Source organism: Quercus robur, chromosome 5 (assembly GCF_932294415.1).
Source record: "Quercus robur chromosome 5, dhQueRobu3.1, whole genome shotgun sequence".
NCBI lineage: Eukaryota > Viridiplantae > Streptophyta > Magnoliopsida > Fagales > Fagaceae > Quercus > Quercus robur.
This window is the reverse complement of record NC_065538.1, coordinates 79,405,191-79,427,443: the sequence shown is the minus strand read 5'-3', so window position 1 is coordinate 79,427,443 and position 22,253 is coordinate 79,405,191. Positions and strand designations below refer to the sequence as shown.

The 22,253-nt window shown below is 32.4% G+C and overlaps 2 protein-coding genes across 2 annotated transcripts; both read right to left on the bottom strand.

Moving 5' to 3' along the window:
• Window positions 1-5,098: 5,098 nt before the first annotated feature.
• On the bottom strand, window positions 5,099-8,285 carry LOC126727286 ((E,E)-alpha-farnesene synthase-like). Its single transcript, XM_050432873.1, has 7 exons — window positions 8,052-8,285; window positions 7,037-7,301; window positions 6,559-6,934; window positions 6,172-6,390; window positions 5,962-6,103; window positions 5,587-5,835; window positions 5,099-5,452 (listed from the first exon to the last, which is right to left on the bottom strand). The coding sequence occupies exons 1-7, from the start codon at window positions 8,205-8,207 to the stop codon at window positions 5,159-5,161; spliced, it is 1,701 nt and encodes a 566-aa protein (XP_050288830.1). The 5' UTR covers window positions 8,208-8,285; the 3' UTR covers window positions 5,099-5,158.
• A 12,827-nt stretch (window positions 8,286-21,112) lies between these two features.
• LOC126728781 (uncharacterized) lies at window positions 21,113-22,253 on the bottom strand. The gene is made up of 5 exons (XM_050434562.1): window positions 22,058-22,253; window positions 21,578-21,961; window positions 21,465-21,520; window positions 21,371-21,377; window positions 21,113-21,219 (listed from the first exon to the last, which is right to left on the bottom strand). The coding sequence occupies exons 1-5, from the start codon at window positions 22,251-22,253 to the stop codon at window positions 21,113-21,115; spliced, it is 750 nt and encodes a 249-aa protein (XP_050290519.1).

Below are 22,253 nucleotides of genomic sequence, written 5' to 3'. Positions count from 1 at the left end.
ACATGCATGCCAATTTTCATGCCAATCGGATGTAATTTACCATTTGATCTATGAACTCATCTTTTATGCATTATTTTAAACTACTAAAACTTGAATCTAGACAATAGATTGATGACATCACTATTGATCTTTGATCACCTTGAAATTTTGTAAGCATGAAAAATATACTAAGATAATGTAATCTAACGATAGATTTTTCAAAATTCACATCGAATTAAGAAATATAAGTTTGGGTTCAAATTATACCTAACGTAATTCTAAAAAATGTTATACCATCCAATAACTTATTATTGAATTCATATTTTGAAAATCCAACCGCTGGATTACATGCTCTATATGTTCCTAATATGCATGCCAATTTTCATGTCAATTGGATGTAATTTACTATTTGATTTATAAACTTATCTTTTATGCATTATTTTAAATTACAAAAACTTAAATTTAAACAATTGATTGATGACATGACAATTAATATTTGATCACCTTGAAATTTTATAAGCATGAAAAATATATGAAGATAATGTAATCTAATGGTAGATTTGTCAAAATTCACATCGAATTAAGAAATACAGAGCTGGGTTCAAGTTACACGTGTTGTAACTCTAAAAATTGTTACATTACCCAATAACTTATTATTGAATTCATATTTTGAAAATCCAACCATTCGATTACATATTCTATATGTTCTTAACATGCATGCCAATTTTCATTCCAATCGGATGTAATTTACTATTTAATCTATGAACTCATCTTTTATGTATTATTTTAAACTACTAAAACTTGAATCTAGACAATTGATTGTTGACATGACTATTAATCTTTGATCACCTTTGAAATTTTATAAGCAAGAAAAATATACGAAGATAATGTAATCTAACAGTAGATTTGTCAAAATTCATATCGAATTAAGAAATATAGGTTTGAGTTCAAGTTACACCTAACATAATTCTAAAAAAATGCTACACCACCCAATAACTTATTATTGAATTCATATTTTGAAAATTCAACCATTGGATTACATGTTTTATAAGTTCTTAACATGCATGCCAATTTGTATGCCAATCGGATGTAATTTACCATTTGATCTATAAACTCATCTTTATGCATTATTTTAAACTACTAAAACTTGAATCTAGACAATAGATTGATGACATCACTATTGATATTTGATCACCATGAAATTTTGTAAGTATGAAAAATATACGAAGATAATGTAATCTAACTGTAAATTTGTCAAGATTTACATCAAATTAAGAAATATAGGGTTGGATTCAAGTTACACCTGATGTAATTCTAAAAAATGTTACATCATTCAATAACTTATTATTGAATTCATATTTTGAAAATCCAACCATTGGATTACATGTTCTTTATGGTCCTAACATGCATGCCAATTTTCATGCCAATCGGATGTAATTTACCATTTGATCTATAAACTCATCTTTTATGCATTATTTTAAACTACTAAAACTTGAATCTAGAAAATTGATTGATGACATGACTATTGATCTTCGATCACCTTGAAATTTTGTAAGCATGTAAAATATACTAAGATAATATAATCTAACGATAGATTTTTCAAAATTCACATCGAATTAAGAAATATAAGTTTGGGTTCAAATTACACCTAACGTAATTCTAAAAAATATTACATCATCCAATAACTTATTATTGAATTCATAGTTTGAAAATCCAACTATTAGGTTACACGCTCTATATGTTCCTAACATGCATGCCAATTTTCATGCCAATCGGATGTAATTTACCATTTGATTTATAAACTTATCTTTTATGCATTATTTTAAATTACAAAAACTTAAATTTAAACAATTGATTGATGACATGACAATTAATATTTGATCACCTTTAAATTTTATAAGCATGAAAAATATATGAAGATAATGTAATCTTATGGTAGATTTGTCAAAATTCACATCGAATTAAGAAATACAGAGCTGGGTTCAAGTTACATGTGTTGTAACTCTAAAAATTGTTACATTACCCAATAACTTATTATTGAGTTCATATTTTGAAAATCCAACCGTTCGTTTACATGTTCTATATGTTCTTAACATGCATGCCAATATTCATTCCAATCAGATGTAATTTACCATTTGATCTAGAACTCATATTTTATGCATTATTTTAAACTACTAAAACTTGAATCTAGACAATTGATTATTGACATGACTATTAATCTTTGATCACCTTTGAAATTTTGTAAGTATGAAAAACATATGAAGATAATGTAATCTAACGGTAGATTTGTTAAAATTCACATTGAATTAAGAAATATAGATTTGGGTTCAAGTTACACTTGACGTAATTCTAAAAAATGTTACACTACCCAATAGTTTATTATTGAATTTATATTTTGAAAATCCAACCGTTGGATTACATGCTCTATATGTTCTTAACATACATGCCAATTTTCATGTCAATCGGATATAATTTACCATTTGATCTATGAACTCATCTTTATGTATTATTTTAAACTACTAAAACTTGAATATAGAAAATTGATTGATGATATGACTATTAATCTTTGATCACCTTGAAATTTTGTAAGCATGAAAAATATACGAAGATAATGTAATCTAACGGTAGATTTTTCAAAATTCACATCGAATTGAGAAATATAGGTTTAGGTTCAAGTTACACCTGACGTAATTCTAAAAAATGTTACACCACCCAATAACTTATTATTGAATTCATATTTTGAAATTCAATCGTTGGATTACATGCTCTATATGTTCTTAACATACATGCTAATTTTCATGCCAATCGGATGTAATTTACCATTTGATCTATGAACTCATCTTTTATGCATTATTTTAATGGTAAGTAACTTTTATTCACTTTTGAGAGAGAGAGAGAGAGTACGAAAGGCTGAAATTCTTGAATTTTAGGCTACCATTTTGAAGTTGAAAGTGCTATCATTTTTTTTTATGGGTACAATTGTTTAGAAAATAAGGACAGAACTTCCTTATATAGGATGTATATAAAAGATTTTTTTTTAGACTGTAAACAAAATGTTCATCTAAAGAATACAAAGTGCTATATGTTTATGCTTTTCTTTTTATTTTTCTTTGAATTTTAGAATAACTTTTATCTCCAAAAAAAAATAAATATTTTAATGATTTTTTGCGAAAGTCAATCGTGGCCTTCGCAAATAATTTAGTATTAGTAAGGGCATATTTTTAACCCACATAAAAAATAAACTTTTTGCAAGGGATTTTTATTGTCCCTTGGAAATAATTTGGTGGGAACATCTCCCTCCAAAAATTTTGACATTTTAATGATTATTTGTGAAGGTCAATCCTAGCCCTCTCAAATAATTTAGTATTAGTGACGGTTTCTTTTAACCGTCACAAATAATACACTTTTTGCGATAGATTTTTAATTGTTCCTCGCAAATAATATGGAGGGAAAATTTCCCTCCAAAATATTAGTATTTGTGACGGTTATAACACATAATTGCGACAGCTTTTTTTGTTGGTCACAAATATTTCACATTTTACCAAGTATTTGCGAGGGCTTTATTTTGCCATCACAAATAAGATTTTTTGAGAGGGCTTTTTGGGTCCGTCAAAAATTCTTGGTCGCTAATAGGCATTTTTTTTGTAGTGCACTAACATCCTTTGCTACATCCTGCAATCACTCGATTCCAACTTTACAAATAAACACTCTTTGAGCAAGCCTAAACCTAGACTCAATGTTTTGATTATGGTTTGCCAACATAATACATAATGAAGTTCTAATACATTTAGGTGCGGTTTGGATTCAGATGAAATGGCATTTGCGTTTTCTACATTTTTTTTTTCCTTGGACGTGCGTCTGGCACTGTTCATTGTTCATGAACAGTGATTTTAGGCTTATGAACAGTGTCAAACGAGTGAACAGTAATTTTTCACACATTAAAAAAATTATTTTTCTACAATATTTTCAGTTTTCAGCAAAATAAGTTATATCCAAACGGACCTTTAGTTCCTAAAGTCTTAGAACTTAACAAACTTCAACCCAACTTTCTTGGAAAATTTAATTTGGCATTTGTTGGAATGCTTTTACAGATATGTTTCGACCCAAAACTATTTGAAATTAAGGTGTTTGTTGGGAAACAGTTTAATTAGTGTATCGTTAGAGATTTTGAGGATGTTCAAACTTGGGAATTTTTTTTTGGAAATAATGATAGCAATTGTTATAATTGGTGGCTTAAATTTGAGGTGCATCAACTTGTGCCACATATGTTTTGTGTTGGGCATGTAATGGACTCCAATTGAAGAGGCATTAAGCCTTAAACCACTTAAGGAATATTATTCCTTATAGGGCACTTGTACTGCAGCAAGACCTAATACATACATACATACATATATATATATATATATATTGTCAATTATATTAGTGCTGCAGTATTAGAATAGGCTTCTCTATTCTTTGGTATTTTTGGGCCAAAATGGCAAAATACACCTTTTGTCGAAACTTTCTAACAAAATGCCCCCGTCTGAAACTATTTAGGGATATGCTCCTGTTTTCAATGAAAAACTCGATTTTTAGAAAATCGAGTTATGTGAAATAAACTTAAAAAATAAATAAATAAATAAATACATGGAACTCGAGTTCCATGTAAAATTTCTCACATTACTTGATTTTCTAAAAATCGAGTTTCCAAACATGGGCATTTTACTAGATAGTTTTAGAATAGAAGCATTTTGCTACATCTTTTGGATGAAAAGGGCCAATGCCCATTTTGACCCACTTAAACATATATAAAACAAAACACCAAATATATTTGTTTAAAAGGAGGGGAATCCCAAATACAACATAAGACACTTTCATTACATTATGTAAAATGTTTTACAAACCCATCATACTTATTTTGCATGGTAAGGACAAGACCATACACTTATGACTTAACCTAGATACCGATTCAAGTTACAAATCACATGTCGTGCGTTATTAGGAGGATAAAAGCAATTACATAGATGTTGTTATATATGCATTTACAAACATGAAAAAGCAATTGAAATTGTGACTTACAATAATAAACGCTACTCTTATTAGAATACAAACATTATAAATAATAAAATGACAAGTTTTATTAATGGAAATTATTAGGTACTCATAGAATACAGTAACTTATGCTTCCTCCTCTCACATTTCAATAAAGCATGAAAGGTTCAACTAGCAAAAACATGATATTTTTCCGTGTGCCTTGGTCTTGAACACCAAATCCATCTCCATTTTGGTAAAGGCTATGTGCCATGCGCGCAGTATTTGTAGCAATATTAACAAATTGCTGCGTCGGATATTGATTAAAGCATTGCCCATTTATTTTCTTCCAAGTTTTGTTTATCATTCCTTGAATGTGCATCCGGGCTATTTCCTCTGAAACATTCGCTTCTCTCATATAACATACAATTGATGAAGGAGCATCGCCTCTCTCTTGCTCAGCCTGTTACAAGTTATTGTACCAATTTATGCTCCATAATGAATGAACAAAAATATAATAAATGTTCTATGAGGAATGCATAATAAGAAAATAATTATTATAGGGTTCTTTATTCACTTAAAGGGAATAGTAATTACCACAGAAGTCACTAGATCATTGCAGAGTCGAATTATCATAGATATATTGTACACAATTTCTTGATTTTTCTCCAGAAAATCTTCCATTCCCTTTGTTACCTCATGTCCCATAGAAAAAAATTGATGAACCAAAAATATAGCGCCAGCCGATGAAATCAATGCATTGCTTAGATATTCTTGAAAGGATGGTGTGTAGCCCATGTTGTACCACTTTGCTTCCACAAATAATGCATTACAAAAATCTGTCCACTATCAACCCAAAAAAAAAAAAAAAAAGATTATCAATAAAAGATCCAATGACTGATACCTACCTATTGTGTATATTCCACATGATAATGATCGGGGGAAAAAAAAAAGGATATTCTCAAAAAGTACCACTTTTTTTGTGTGAGGTAATAATTGATTCGAGCCCTTCTCTTTTTGAATTTCATTAGCGATTTCATTGACCGTATTGTAGAGTGCTAGGAAGCAATTCTTCAAACACTCTGGCAGGTGTTGAGTTTCACTGACATCCCACCTAAATTTAATATTTTGGTCAGAATTAAACCAACCATATGTGCCTATTTTATATGCTGCAATACTAACCTATTTACGGCATTGGTGAACAGCTTTAGTTCTTCCAGTGTGCCATACACATCATAAACATCATCAATTATCGCTATCAGATTAGTCACTTTAGTTAGCGATTTTCTTAGATATGTGTACTTAAGCTTGGAAGCAAAGCCCACCGAGCACATAAAACTTTCAGCCAGTCGGTCTCTAGCGAAACTCAAGTCCTTTGAGAGGCCCAGATTCCTCCACCACCTAAATGACACAAAAGGAAAATGTAAGTTCTTTTCTCAATTTCTCAAAAAAAAAAAAAAAAAAAAGTTCCTTTCTCAGTTTCTCTCCTGCTATATTATATATGTTGTGCATGGTGAGTTCCTTGTTTAAGATATTCACAGATTACTATTTATTTGTTGCTATACTCACCTGGATGATTCCCTCAACTCTTTTTGAAGTGTGGCTTGAACTATGTTGAAATGAAGTTTAGCAAGTTCAAGTAACATAGCATTCATATGTCTGTCTTTCTCATATGCGTTGATGTGCCATTTGACGTCAAACCACTGCAATCTCCTTTGTGATGGAAGCTCAAAAACATGGGACACTTGTTCAGCAAGGTCACAGTCTAAATTAGGAATACAATCTTTGAGAGTTTCTGTTGAGAATTCTCTAGCAGCGTCCATGAGGTCTTCACCTTCTAAAGCCAAGTGTGAGGCCTCCAAAAGTTCAAGCATTTCTTTAATATTTGTGCGTGTGCTTTTCTTGAACAAACCGGCTTTTTCATCCATGAAGCCTCTAAATATATCTGAATTCCATATGATGAACTAGATTTAAAAGCAAAGTATAATTGGGGATGAACTTGAATAAGAATAACAGGATGTTTTTTTTAATGCTAAGGTTATTTTACCTTGTGAAACTTCATAGCCATGCTGCCTAAGAAGCCTAAAGCATAGTGCAGTAGTGTAGAGATCCTCTTTTGGACTAGGATTTTTATTCTTAGTGGATGATATGATGTCTAGAGCCTCCTTGATTTCCACATCAAAATGGCTGTCTAGGCCTAACTTTTCAACGCTGTCAATGAGCTCTAACTTTGCCACTTTGTCAACTGCTTCCGCAAACAAATCCTTTACATTCACTATCAGCTTCTGTGCCTGTCTTTCGTATTCCTGCCCCTGCAAAATAGTTTACGACTTTAGCATTTTCCTTAAAAAAAATTTCTTTCAAAACCTTAATTTTGTTATGTTCACGCTATCATCTAATTGAGTTAGCATGTGAATTAATAGATTAGTTAGCTAATAAATCTCAAGTTAGGTTTGATTGGAGAACATTACAAATGCCCACATATATAATTTAGAACGTGGATTTGTCCACTAATAACATATCAACTTAGAAATGCATCCAGTTGATGGGATGAATATTGCAAATTAACCTCAAACTAATCAAGATGTTCATTGTAGAACTTTTATATGTACGGGCACATTATATGAATGTTATGCAAATAATACACAAACAAATAAAATTTTAAGGGAATGCTAAAGCTACTGCATGGTAATAAATGCCATTCACATCAACAACATAATAAATAAAATTTTAAGTATTATTATTTTTTGTTTTGAATTTAAAGTTAATCTTTCAATTTCTAAAGCTTATGTAATAAAATTTGTAATCTTCCTGATACATAAAACCGTACAAAACATAAAATAAGAAAGGGAATCAATAAAAATGAAGTAATTTTAAGACCACACCTTTTTCCACAACTATCTCATATGGCTATATGTTTTTATGTTACATTCACATGAAATCATTACTTTTTCAGAATTAGAATTATACAAAAATTTTGACAAAAAAATGTGGTCCTAGATTTTTGGACAAAAAACATAATATTTCCACCCAAATAGAACATAGTTGGGAACCATTCTTACGTCATATATGCTGGAAAGAGACTCTAGGTAATCATAGTTCCAAATGTTTGGCTTATAATTGGCAGATCGTCTTTGATGTACCACATCACTGGCTGGAGGATTCGCCTGGCGTGGTAAAGTTTGCTGCAAAGCTTGCAATTGTTTCTTAAACTCCATACAGATGGAATTACTTAAAAGGAAAAGCTAAAGGAAAAGTTAAGAAAGTTTGAGTTGAGGAATGCAAAGCTGATGGATTTCCAAAACTTGCTTCGGACTGTTTTATATAGGCAATGAGGCACACAAAATGACACATATAAGAAAGCAATAATTCAGAAAGTAATAACTCTAGGGCCTACGTAGAACCTTATATATTTTCAGTCCAAAAAAAAAAAATCGTACGTAAAACCTAGCAACTCTTAAATATCTGATCAGTAGGACGTGGCGGAGCCACATATTACTGAGTAGGTGCAATGCTCTCGCTCAAATTTGAAAAAGATATGGTATATTCTACTTAATATTATAGAGAATTTTGAAACTTGTTACACCACATAAATTCTGTATGATCAATTATGAGTTTTTTTTTTTAGTTATAAATTTGATCCATTTGCAATTTTATAAATGTATGGGCATATTAAATGAAAAGAACGATTTCTTTTTTTTTTTTTTTTTTAAGAAAGGATCTTGTTGGCACATATAAGAAAGCAATAATTCAGAAAGCAATAACTCTAGGGCCTACGTAGAACCTTATATATTTTCAGTCAAAAAAAAAAAATCGTACGTAAAACCTAGCAACTCTTAAATATCTGATCAGTAGGACGTGGCGGAGCCACATATTACTGAGTAGGTGCAATGCTCTCGCTCAAATTTGAAAAAGATATGGTATATTCTACTTAATATTATAGAGAATTTTGAAACTTGTTACACCACATAAATTCTGTATGATCAATTATGAGTTTTTTTTTTTAATTATAAATTTGATCCATTTGCAATTTTATAAATGTATGGGCATATTAAATGAAAAGAACGATTTTTTTTTTTTTTTTTTTAAGAAAGGATCTTGTTGAGATAGTGGTATTTGTTGTGAATGTAGCAAAAAATAATGAGTTTATGCAAAATAAAAATTGAAAAATAGAATTAAAAAAAACACACACACACAAGGAAGAAAAAGATTTACATAGTTTGGCCTTTTAGGCCTATGTACCATAGTTGTCAGTATCGTACGATACGCGATACGTATCGTATCGTGTGTAAAAAGTTTTGTATCGTATCGGCGTATCGTAAGTGCTCGTGAATTGTACGATACAACGTGCGTATCGTATGAATCGTATCGTATCGTAAAATCGTACGTATCGTACGATACATAGAAAAATGCTTTAAAACGAGATTTTTTGTTAAAATTTGTACTTTTATTTGAATCTAACAAGTTGTTAGACTTGTTTTTAACACAAAATTATTAATTTACTTAATTTGGCCTAATAAAATAACATATTCATAAGTTTTTTTCCACTCTCTTTTTCCTATAAAATTTAGACTACACAGTACACACTTACACTTCACTTTAATATTTGCAAATTTATTTTTTGTACTATGAATAAGATATTAATTGACAATATAATTTTTTTTTTTTGTCATTATTGTTATAAGTCCAAGAAACTAAACGCCAGGAAGAATTTTTTTTTAATTATTAAAATAAAAAGAACAATGAGAGATAGTAAATGTCAATGACGATGAAGAAAATCTTAATGAAGAAATCAGTTTGCAAAATGATAAACATGATGATAGCATTGACTTAGATGGGGCTTATTAGGCAATATGATGAAAATAAATTATTATTTTTTGATCGTTTGTAATATATTATCACTTTTAAATTTAAACCATTTGAATGTGTATGTTATAAACACATGCTAGGTTGATTTATTTAGTTAGTTTGTTAAATATTATTACATAAGTGATGAATAAATTAGTCATAAGTTGAATATATTTAAAATTTATAATGAATATACCATTTATATATGTATATCTATAGTTTTTTATAAATTTTATTAAGTGTTTGTGTATCTTACGATACACGATACGATACGATACACGATACGGAAAAATCAAAAATCGATTCACGATACGATTCACGTTTTGACAACTATGCTATGTACACACACAACATCAGGGAGAACTTTTCGGCCCCACTTGGTTGGGTGAAAATGGTCAAATAGCATCTTTGGCCGAAATTTTTAGTGTTTTACCATTGTTTGTAAAATAATTAGTGATCTACTACTATTTTGAAACTTTAGTTTGTCGTGTAACTCAGATTTTAAGAACTTAAGTTCCATACAAAATAGCCACCAAATTTGTCATGTAATTCGAGTTCCAGTAACTCGAATTTCATTATAAAATTTAAAAAAAAAAAAAAAAAAAAAAAAAAAAAAAAAAAAGCCATCAAGTTACATGGCAAACTTGATTGCTATTTTGTATGGAACTCAAATTACACGACAAACTTGAATTTCAAAATAGTAGTAGATCACTAATTATTTTGTAAACAATTATAGAATACTAAATATTTCTGCCAAATATGGTATTTAGTTACTTTCACCCATTTGTTTGGAGTGATTTTTGGGAGGATGGAAAAAGGGGAGTGAAAATTAGAGAGAAAATGATATTTTGAGTGTTTGGTTGGAGGAGAAAATGTGAGGTTAAACCAGTGGGGCCCAAGTAGCTTAATCTCAAGTCCATCAAAATGCAATCTCCCCCAAATTGGGGAGAAAACAGAAGTTCCCACACATTATGGACAAAAATGTCCCTATGCAATGTTTTGGTTTTTATTTTCTCTTTTGTCATTTTCTTTTTTGGTTTTTGTCTTTTTCTATTCCTTCTCATTCACTTTTTTTTTTTTTTAATGCAGTGTCCATCCATACACAATTTTTTAATAAAAATATAATTTGTTACTTTTTCTTATAAATTTAATAGAAGTATGAGAGTAAATTTATACAAACTATATTTTCCATTATCTCATTTTTATTTTTTAATCAAACAAAAAAATTCACTTTTCCACCCCCAACTAAATACCATGAGGGAAAACTAAAATATCTTCTATCCTCCCCCTCCCCTCCCCCTTTTCATCCGTTCCCCATTTCCTCTCTTTCCACTTTACTACACCCAAACCAAACAAAGATTTAATCATGCAAATGCAAGAGGTTCATATGGCCACCACTAAGAACTTACAAGAGAGACTTTCTGCCAAGTATTAGAACTTGCAAGAGAGACTTTCTACTAAGTATTAACTGGTCACAAAGAAGAAATGTTGTGAAGTGGAAATCCAGGTAAGTGATTTTTTTGGGCAATTTTGACCACAGATCTCTTTCTTGTGGGAGAGTACAACAAGCTAGCTAGCTATTCGAAAGATTCGTCCTTCGGAGAAAACAAAGATTGGCTATAAATTTAGCTATAACCAACTATAAAAAGATGATATATCATCTTCCTATTCCAATGAATATTTTAAGGATATATGTTATCTTCCTATATTGTTGTAGCCAAACTTTGCCACTTATGAACTTAATTCTAATGACTACCGGTTGAAGCTTCCAAGTCATATGTACATGTAACATGTTTAATGAGAAGTATCTTGTTTCTTATCATGGAAACAAATTCCAATGAAGACTCAAAACTTGAGTATGAGTTTTTTCCAATCCGAGGAAGATGTTGCAAATTAGTTATGACAATTTTTTTTTTTTTTCCTTTTCCTAGTTTAATTAGGATTTTATTTGTTTTCCTTTCCTAGTTAAGTTACTTTTTGTTTTCTAGTAAAAATAGTACTTTGTTATCTCTTTATCTTAAAAGGAGTAGGAGAACTTTTTGTATAAATACTCTTTAATTAGATGCAGGAGGTGATTAATTTATTAAATTGTTATCAATAAAATTTTCTTTTGAGAAGTTTTCTCTATTCTTTTGCTACTAACTTAGAGTTCTTGTTGAACTTATAAAAGTTATGGCACAAAAATTGTAGTCACAATAATGTCCTCATAGAATATAGATGGGAATGATTCTTATGTCATATATGCTGAAAAGAGATTGTAGTTAATCATAGTTCCATATGTTTGGCTTGGCCAAAATGGGTATTTATCCCTAATTTGAAAACTATGTAACAAAATGCCCTTTTTTTCAAAGTATTTAGCAAAATACCCCTATTTTTGGAACTCGATTTTAACAAAATCAAGTTACAGGTCGAATTCAACATTAGCAATGTTGAGTTCTATGCATATTTTGCCACTTATTTTATTTTTTTATTTTTTTTTGAAATTTTAAGTGGAACTCAACATTGCTAATGTCAAGTTCTATTTAAAAATATACATAAGACTCGATTTTGAGGGTATTAAGTTTTACATAGAAATCAATTTATTAAAATCAAGTTTCAAAACAAGGGTATTTTGCTAAATATTTTGGAAATATGAGTATTTTGCTACATAGTTTTCAAATTAGGGATAAATACCCCTTTTACCCTGTTTGGATTATGATTGGCAAATTGCCTTTCATGTATCATGTTAGATATATTAATGGCTCAACTGCCCAAACAAATTATAGGGATATGTACTTGTAGAACAAGCATATTAAAGTTAAGTTAGTTTATGGTTAGTCTACGGTTAGCGAAGTCTATGGTTAGTCTACGGTTAGTGAAGTATTCTCTAATATAAAAAACTCTATAGGTTTATTGTAACATAAGTGTTTAATATTAATATGTGGCCATCAAGAGCTTTCCCATCATGTACACAAGCCAAACCATAAAAACTTTTGTGTGTGCTCTCTCTTTCATGCTTCTGCTTATCACTAACAGCAACAACATCAACCACAAGATCTGACTACTCAACAAACCACCAACCATACTTCATAACAACACCATTGGATACCAATCCAGTTTCTTCATGACTACCATCGCAAATCCCAAATCTCTGCCACCACCAAAACACCAGCCACTGTCAACAGAGGCCACCTCGCCTTAGCAAGGACACACTGTTGCCACAAGCCAAATTCATCTATGTTGCTGCACCTCCTTTATTTCATAGTACTCAACAACCTTCATTGGTTTCTCCAAGGAAGCACAAGTGTGGATTTGGGTTCGGGAGTGGATGCGGGTGCAATGCAGCAATAGGGAAATTTTTGAAAAAGTAAGATACGGATGCAGCGGAATACATTTATTTATTAATTATTAAATGTATTTTTTTTTGTATTTTCTGTATTTTCTAGGCTTTTTTTTCATATAATGGTAAATATATATCAATTTAAGAACAATAATAGATAATAAAGTGAGAATTTAGATGATTTTAGGGTTGTTTCCTTTAAATCCTGCTGACAAAATAGTGTGTTTTGATATAATCTTATACGTTTTCTTTTTTTTAAACAGTATTTTGTCCCATATCGGACCGAATCAGACCGTATCGGCCCATATTGGATTGAATCGGGTCCTATTTCAGAACGTTTTAGACCAAATCGGGCCACTTTGAAAAAAAAAAAAAAAAATTTGTCCATGGCCGCACGGCGCATCCACGCAAATCCAACTCGGGTGTGCCGGCCAAATCGGCGCACTCATGCTTCCTTAGGGTTCTCTTTGTGGCCGCCTCCACAGTGCCACCACAAATCTGCATTCAAGAACCCGATTACCCCACAACAACAGTGCCACAATAGCATGGTTTTAAATCCATGGGCACTGAGTTTACCCACGCCATCAACTCACAGGACTTTGGCTCAATTGTTTCATTCATACAGTGGTGGCTCCACATAATTCATACGTATGGCCACCAAGCATCCACTGGTTGTAGTACAATTATTTTAAGATAGAAGTGAGTTGACATATTTGGTAGACGTTTCACGAATATGATAAGTGAGGCATGTGTATTGTATGTAACTATTTTAAGTGAGCCATAAATATTATATCCAACTAGATGAGACTGAACTTTCTCCTATTTCATTTATAGAAGACAATTATGGTCATTTTAATCCACTATTGTTTTTTATCATCACTAGTTGTGTTTTTTTTTTTTTTTTTTTTGAACAAATCATCACTAGTTGTTGGCCCATGCTTTGCGCGGGTTTCTTATCTTAGTACACAATGATGTTTTTAAGAAGTACATGTTTCTCTTAATTCACCTGCCAACCAGCACTCTCATGTCTCATCTCATCCACTTTTAAAATATAATGCTTCACTTTCCAATGTTTAATCTGCACCACAAGACCTTAAAAAAATCTCCACTCCATAATAATAATATTATAATATACTTCTCTCCTTTTTCATTCTTCTTTCTTCAGTTCTTTGTTTCCTTCTTCCCAGTTCGCACCATTCTTCTTTTTCTTTCCTACAGTTTACAAGCTTATGCAATTGCCCAGAGTAGAAACAGGTGAGTTTATAGTCTTCATTTGGTGAAAATAGCCAAATACCATGTTTGGGCAAAATTTGTGGCAAACTAGCCTTGTTTCGAAAATATTTAGAAATCTACCACTTTTTTAGTACTTGAGTTCACAAAATCAAGTTTTAAATAATACTCGAATTCAATGAACTTGAGTTCCTAGTGAGTCGCCAGCATGGCATTGCTGACCTAGAATTTGTGTAATTAAAAAAAATAAAGCGAAAAGCATCTTTTAGTCCCTACATTTTCAGACTATTTCCATTTTAATCCCTACATTTTATTTTTACCGCTTTTAGTCTCTATCTTGAAAAACGCTTCCTGTTTTGATTCCTGCCATTACATCAACAGGAATAAACAATACTAAATTAATGTCCACGTGACCTAAATTAATAATAAAAAATATTTTTTTTATTAAAAAATGCCATGTCAGCATCTAAATTAAAAAAATTAATTTATTAATTTTAACTAAATAAAAAAATTAAAAACTAAAAAGCATATGAATTGAGATCTAAATGTGGCTTGAACAAGAACAACAAGAACACAACCCTAGAAAATTTAAAAAAATTAAAAAAAAATAAAATAAAATAAAAAACATTTTGCAACCCAGCCAATCACTCACCCTTGGGCTCATCACCTTCCATCTCTTGGTTCTTCTCTCCCCCTCCATATTTCGTTGGCGCAACTCATCACCGGCTCCACCATCGTTGTCACAGCCAATTCTTAGGTTCAATTTCTCAGTTTGCAACGTCAATCAAGTCCACCAATCTCACCGCCGATCTAGTATTGTCTCCTCAATATGGGTTTTGGGATTGTTTGTGGATGCCGATCTTAGTTTCTACCACCGGGTTTGTATGTCAATCTGGGTTCTACCACTGGTTTTTAGTCGCATGGTTTGTTTTGCTAAAAACTATGAAAGACCACTTGAATTTGCTGGGTTTCAATCTTGCTGGGTTTTTACCAATATCGAGTTTTTTTTTTTTTTTTTTTTTTTTTGGGTAGCTAATTTGAGTTTGGGTGAGTTTGTAGAGAAATTAAAATTTGGGTTTAAGATTTTCTGCTTTGATTCATGGCTGTGCTTTGACTAAAATTAGAGAATTTAAGTTTGATTTGTTCAGAATTTTGAGTTTAGGTTTTTTTTTTTAATTTTTGGGTTTGTGTTCTTGGATATGGGTTTGTGTTCTTGTTGCTCTTGTTCAAAACACACTTAGATCTCAATTCATATGATTTTTAGTTTTTAATTCTGTTTTTAATTTTTTTTATTTAGTTAAAATTAATAAATTAATTTTTTTAATTTAGATGCTAACGTGGCATTTTTTAATGCCGAAAAACATTTGTTATTATTAATTTAGGCCACGTGGACATTAATTTAGTATTATTTATTCCTGTCGTTTGCCACGTTAGCTTTCTCCGTTTCTGATGTAACGACAGGGACGAAAACGAGAAGCGTTTTTTAGGATAGAGACTAAAAGCGGTAAAAATAAAATGTAGGGACTAAAATGGAAATAGCCTGAAAATGTAGAGATTAAAAGGTGCTTTTCGCCAAAAAATAATGTAGTACTCGATATTACTGAAATCAAGTATCTCTTTATAGTCCTCGAGCTTAATGCGGTCGAGTACCTTGTTTTTCTTTTTTTCTTTCCTTTCTCTACTTTTTGTTTCTGTTAAAATGGCTTAAATAGTCAAACTTAGTAGCTTGACATTAGCTAACAAACCATTAAATGGCTTGCATGCCCATGTCAGGAAGATGCATGATATTCAAGAAGTTTCATGCGTGAAGAAATGCAAGAGCTTGCATTAAATGTTCTTTATGAATTGTCAAAGAAGATGGCCAGGAACAACACCTAACATGAAAACCAAATTCATGCATGTTTTCTTTTGGCCGAAATGGATGACACTTTGGCCATAAATGCTTGTCATTTTCTTTGACTTGACAAGTTTCATGAAAGTGTTGAAGCTTTGGACAAATAGGCAACCTTAGTTTGGTGGACACAACAATCACAACAGTAAGGAGCAAACAAAGAAAGCCATTGAGTTAGATATTCAAGGATAAGAATGGCAATAGTTGTGCAGAAAACAAGTCAGCATTTCCTAAGTAAAAGTTTTGTACGAAAAAATAAAAGGTACTCAACGGTATGAAGCTCGAGTACTATAAAGAAACTCAATTTCAGTAATATCGAGTACAACATTATTTTTTTAATTACACAAATTCCAGGTCAGCAATGTCACACTGGCAACTTACTAGGAACTCAAGTTCAATGAACTCGAGTACTATTTAGAACTCGATTTTGTGAAACTCGGGTACTAAAAAAGTGGTAAATTGTTTAATATTTCCAAAACAGTGCTAGTTTGCCAAAAATTTTGCCAAAACGTAGCATTTGGCTATTTTCACCGTCTTCATTTTGTAAAAGTTCTTTCACTTTCCTCCCTCATTTCGCTAGCTCTCTCTTTTCCATCGCTGAAAGAAAGAAAAAAAGAGAGGGAAAAAAAAATTTAAGCTTCATGCCGATCAAAATGGTGAGGATGATGGACGAATCAGAGGTGAGAGTTTGATGAGGAGGATGATGGGCAAGAGATTGAGAGAGAGGTGAGAGTTTTGTTTTTGAGAAAGAGAGAATGAGTGAAACGGCAAAAGGAAAAAAGAAATAGAGAAAAGAAAGAAAGAAACATTATTTTAATGAGTGGTGGGAATAAAAAATATTATTTGCTTTTAGGTTTGAGCTACAGTGTATAGCCATAAATGGCTGTGCATTGTAGCTAAGTAGGTAAAAAATTTATCTATAACACTACTTGTGTTGTACACTTTTTATATAAGATAGTGCTGAAAAGCTCTAAAAATAACAATTTAACTTTTTAGCACCACCAATACTAACACTCTTATGATGTAAAACTAAAACCTTGTATATATGGATTATAGGCCTTGAACTTGAAGTACATCAAATGGGTCAATCGTGTTTCCTAACTACGGCCTTCTATGAGGGAATGGTCCAGATTGTAGCTCTAAAGGTTAGACATAATAACAAGCAGCCCAAGCGAACCTGGCCCAGCTAGGAACCTAGGATCCTTTTTAAAGCTAGGTTGTAAAAAGAAAGTAGGATATTGGTTAATATAGCCCATGCTGTAGGGGAAACAGACACCTTTTGGGCCTCCTTGCTGATAGGCTATCCAATAGGATTAGATTGGCTAATGGGAGAGGAAAATACGAATCTAATAACTCTTCTTTAAAAATAATAAAGGTAAAAGGTATTCGTTGATCAACAAAATTTTTGTCTGTTATTAATCTATTTAGAGAGATTTTTTATGGCAATCGGATGCTATGGAGAGGGGGAGGGCTTGGACTTAAAATTTTGTTTTTAATCGTTGCATCTGCTTTGCCAGCCAAAACCAGTGGCAAACCTTCTTTCTTTCTTTCTTTCTTTCTTTTTTTTTTTTTTTATAATTTATTTTTAAATGTAGCTACTTCAAATTATAATAAATGAAAACTATTAATCTTTACAAAAAAAAAAAATAGATAAATGAGTGCGTGCTCAATGGCTAGGTATTTTTGTGATTAGAAAATACAACAATCCAAATTTTGATCAATTGAGATTATTAACTTTTTTCCCCAAAAAAAAAAAAATTAAAAGAGCCTCTGAGCACTTTTTTTTTTTTTTTTTTTTTTTTTGGGTGATAAGTTGGATAGGAACTTTGTATCTATCTAGTATAGGTTTTTTGTTTTTAATTTTTGTTTGTTTAACTTTACGGTTTTAACCCCATTTTTTATGTTTTAAGAATAAGGATAAGTTAATTAAATTAGAGGTATTTTTGGAAATTAAAAAGGAAATTATTAACTTTCTTGATCCTTCTATTAAAAAAAAAAGGGAAATTGCACTTTACCCACCTGTGGTTTGGCCCATTTTAACAGTATTTACCCGTGGTTTAAAAATTATCACTTAACCCACCTGAGGTGGCCTCCGTTAGACCCCCGTTACCCACCTCTGCCCTTTCCGTTAGAAAATCCCCTTTACTATATAAGCCAAAATTAAAACCCAATTAGAACCCTAAAAAAAGGAATGAGCTCTCTCTCTCTCTCTACCTTAGAACCCCAAACCCATTTCCTCTATATCAAGATCCCTAAAAATCTCCAAACCCAGTTCTCTCTGTACTCCGATTGCCAAAGTGAAATCAGAACATGTCTTCTTCAAATTATTACTCGAGTTCCAGTCACCAGTCGAACTGCTCTAACCTTGAACAATTTTGGGAGAAGGTTTTATGGGTGCAGCTACTATGATGTGGTGAGTAATGGTTAGTTTTCAGATTTTTTTTTCCTTTTTTTATTTTTTTTATTTTCTGGTTATGTTGGTTTTCTAGTTTTGTTGGCTTTATGAATAACCCTAATTTGATTTTGTTTATAGGATGATGAACCTACTTGTAAATACTTTAGGTGGTTGGATGACAAAACATGTAATCGTGGGTTTGAAGTTGCACCCATTGTCCTTGCAAGATACAATATGTACAAGAATCAAGCAAGAGTTGTAGAGGAAAAGGAAAAGAAGGCTAGTGATAGGGAAACAGAAGCTATTGAGAGGGAAAACATAGCCAAGCGAAGGGAAGAAAAAACTAGGGTGAGAGAGAGGATAGCTAAAGAGAAATTACAGAAGTACAAATTTGTACTTGTTGTGTCATGGGGGTTTTTTGCTATTTTTTGTGTTTTTTAGTAGGATGGGAGAATTTGGAACAAAGCCATTGAGTCTGCCTTGAAGGCAAGTTGTTGTAGTTATTGTATAATTTTGGGTACTACCACTTTTGACAAGTGTATTCCATGTATTTGACACTATGTAATGTTGTTGTTTATTTGAATAGAGTATGCAATTTGTTCTTTATGTGATGTGTTCTTCTTTATGTAATATGTTATTGTTTATGTAATGCTACCTTCTTTATGTAATGTGATCTTGTAATTTGAATAGAGCATATTGCCTTGTTTATGTAATGTGTAATGCTGCCTTGTAATGTGTTATTTATGTAATGTGTTCTTGTAACTTGAATAGGGTATGCAATTTGTTATTCTTTATAAAGATTGTGTATGTTTTACATCAATTAGGTAGGCAAGGACATGCACCCCACAAGATTTTGTTTACATCAATTGAAGAAACATAAAGAAATATGTTTTAAAGCAAGAGTACCATTCCATACATATATAATAAGCATTGTTCAAAACAAGTGGACTCCACCTAACATTAATGGCTAAACACTGCCAAATTTCATCTACATAATAGGTGGTTCTATCCCCACTAAGACAATAACAAAATAACTTTACAGTATAAAGTTCTGTACAATAACAAAAAATTGGTGACATGCCACTATCAGACATGCACAATAACAAAAAAAGTAAAGTTTCTGTTTGCACATTCTCCAATCTTTATTTCCCAAAGACCTTGCCCTTGCCCTTGCTCTTGTCCTTACCTTTGCCCATACTTGTTGAAAACATTGCACCAGATGTCTCAGCTCTTAATCCACCTTCTCTCCCATATAAGAACAGATGACTGCTCCCAACTACCCTTGGTGGTACTAACCCCCTTGGAGGCTACAAAATAATAGCAACTCCATATCAAGATCTAATCCAGTATTTTATGTAAGTATAAAGGGTGGTATTTATGTTTGTGTATATAACTAAAATAGAAGTTTTCTTATGTCCTATGTTTCCTTAAGAGTATGAGAGATGAGCTGGCTGTATGAGAACCATTAAGCTGTAGGTGCTTTACTTGGTGGTGGTATGCTTGAATCTACTACAGATGGTGGTAGTCTGCTTAAAGCTGAAGCAGATGTTTCAGTTGGCTATGTGTAGGGTTTGCTTGTTGGCTGCCTCACTGGCTGCTTTTATGGCTAGTTGACTAGCTTGATGGGTGGTTGGCTTTCTTGTTAAATGGCTAGCTACCCCACTTGTTGGTTGACTGGATGTTTACTTGGCTGCATTGTTTACTGGTCCAATTGGGTGCCTTGCTTGCTGGTTGGCTACCTTGTTTGTAGATCTAGGTAGCTACCTTGCCTGAATGGTGGTTGCTTGGTTGGCCTTCTTGTTTGCTAATCTTGTTGACTGCCTTGTTTGCTGATTGGTTGCCTGGTTAGCTACCTTGGTGGTTGGTTGCCTTGCAAATTTCCATGGTGGTTACCTGGCTGGCTAGCCGGTTGGTTGGCTAGTTGGCTACCTACCTGCTTGCTTGGCAAACTAAGGTGGCTGCCTTGCAAATCTCCTTGGTGGTTGCCTAGGTGGCTAGTTGCCTAACTGCCTGGTTGACAAACCGGGGTGGCTGCCTTGCAAACCAGGGTGGCTGCCTTACAAACCTCTTGGCTAGCTAACTTGTTGGCTAAGGTACTGAAGTTGCACTCTGACTTGGTTGGTCAGTGCTTGTTCCTTGTCTTTTTTGTCCCTACAAAAAGAATTGTCTTACATCAAAAATAGATTTGTAATATAATTGTCATAATGAACACATTCTTGCTTTACTTACAAATTCTTTTTACCTCTCAAGTCTCAGTCCTCTTACTGTACGTTCTAGTCATCAACCTAACCCTAATCCACTCTAGCATGACAATAATAGGCTTATTCCTAACTTCTAGTATCATAGAATTAAATGATTCACTAAGATTGTTCACATAACAATCAGAGATGGCCCTTAAAGGGAAATGTGACTTGGTCCATTGGGTTGGTTGGATGTCTGCTTAATACTCCCATGCTTCTTTGTCCAATTCCTTCATATCTTGCATTCTCTTCTCAAACTCCTTAACTGTTGTTGCTGCAACATAGCTCCATAATGCAGCCTTCAATTCTAAACCATTGAAGTTTAACTTAAAGTTGTTGTAAATATGTTTCACACAAAATTTATGTTCAACTGTTGGGAACAATATCTCCATGACAGGTATCAATCATTGGTTATCATAAATACAATAAAAAAACATCCAAAGAACAAAAATGAACACCATCTGCCTAAGAATAAAAACAAAACTTTTAAAAAGTAGAAATGTAATGATTAAGAACAAACAGCAACCTCAAAAAGCAAGTGAATTGTATTACCCTCTGCCTATCTGAAATGAATACCATATTCAGCTCATCTGGCCTTCCAATATCATCTACAAATGTTTGTAAAAACCACACCTAAGAATCCTTATTTTCTTGCTCAACTAAACCTAATGCAACAGGGAAAATATTGTCATTCTCATCCCTTGCAGTTGTTGATAATATATGTCCACCAAACTTGCCCTTCAAGTGGCAACCATCTAATCCTACAAGTGGCCTACACCCTACCAAGAATCCAACTTTCTGTGCATTGTATCTCACATATATCCTCTTGAACTTAGGTTGTGTGTTAGGCTTAGTAATCTCTGTTTGCAAAATCACCTTGCTCCCCACATCAGTTACTCTTATCATCCCTGCATAGTCCCTAAGCTTCCCATACTGCAACCTCTCATCACCTAGTATGAACTCTCTAGTTTTCCTTTTAGCTCTGTACACTTGATTTATGCTCAAGTCCACAGACACATCCTGCATAACTCGATGCTTTACACCAGAAACTGCCCAATCAGGGTTTTTGTTGAAATCATCTAAGTATTTCCTAGCCACATATGTAGAAGTGACCTAGCTATGCTTGAATGTCCTCCCACATGTACAAGTTGGAACCATGGTCTTTATCTGAAAGGTTAACTCCCCTGAAATCTGTGATGCATATACCCTCCAACCACATTCATACTTGCAGTGGACAAAAATTTTGGTCTTTTCATTAAGCTTGAACTTAATGTCCACAAACTTTTTCACTGCATATTCCCTCAAGGCAGCCCTAAACACCTTTCCATTTAAAAACTTCAT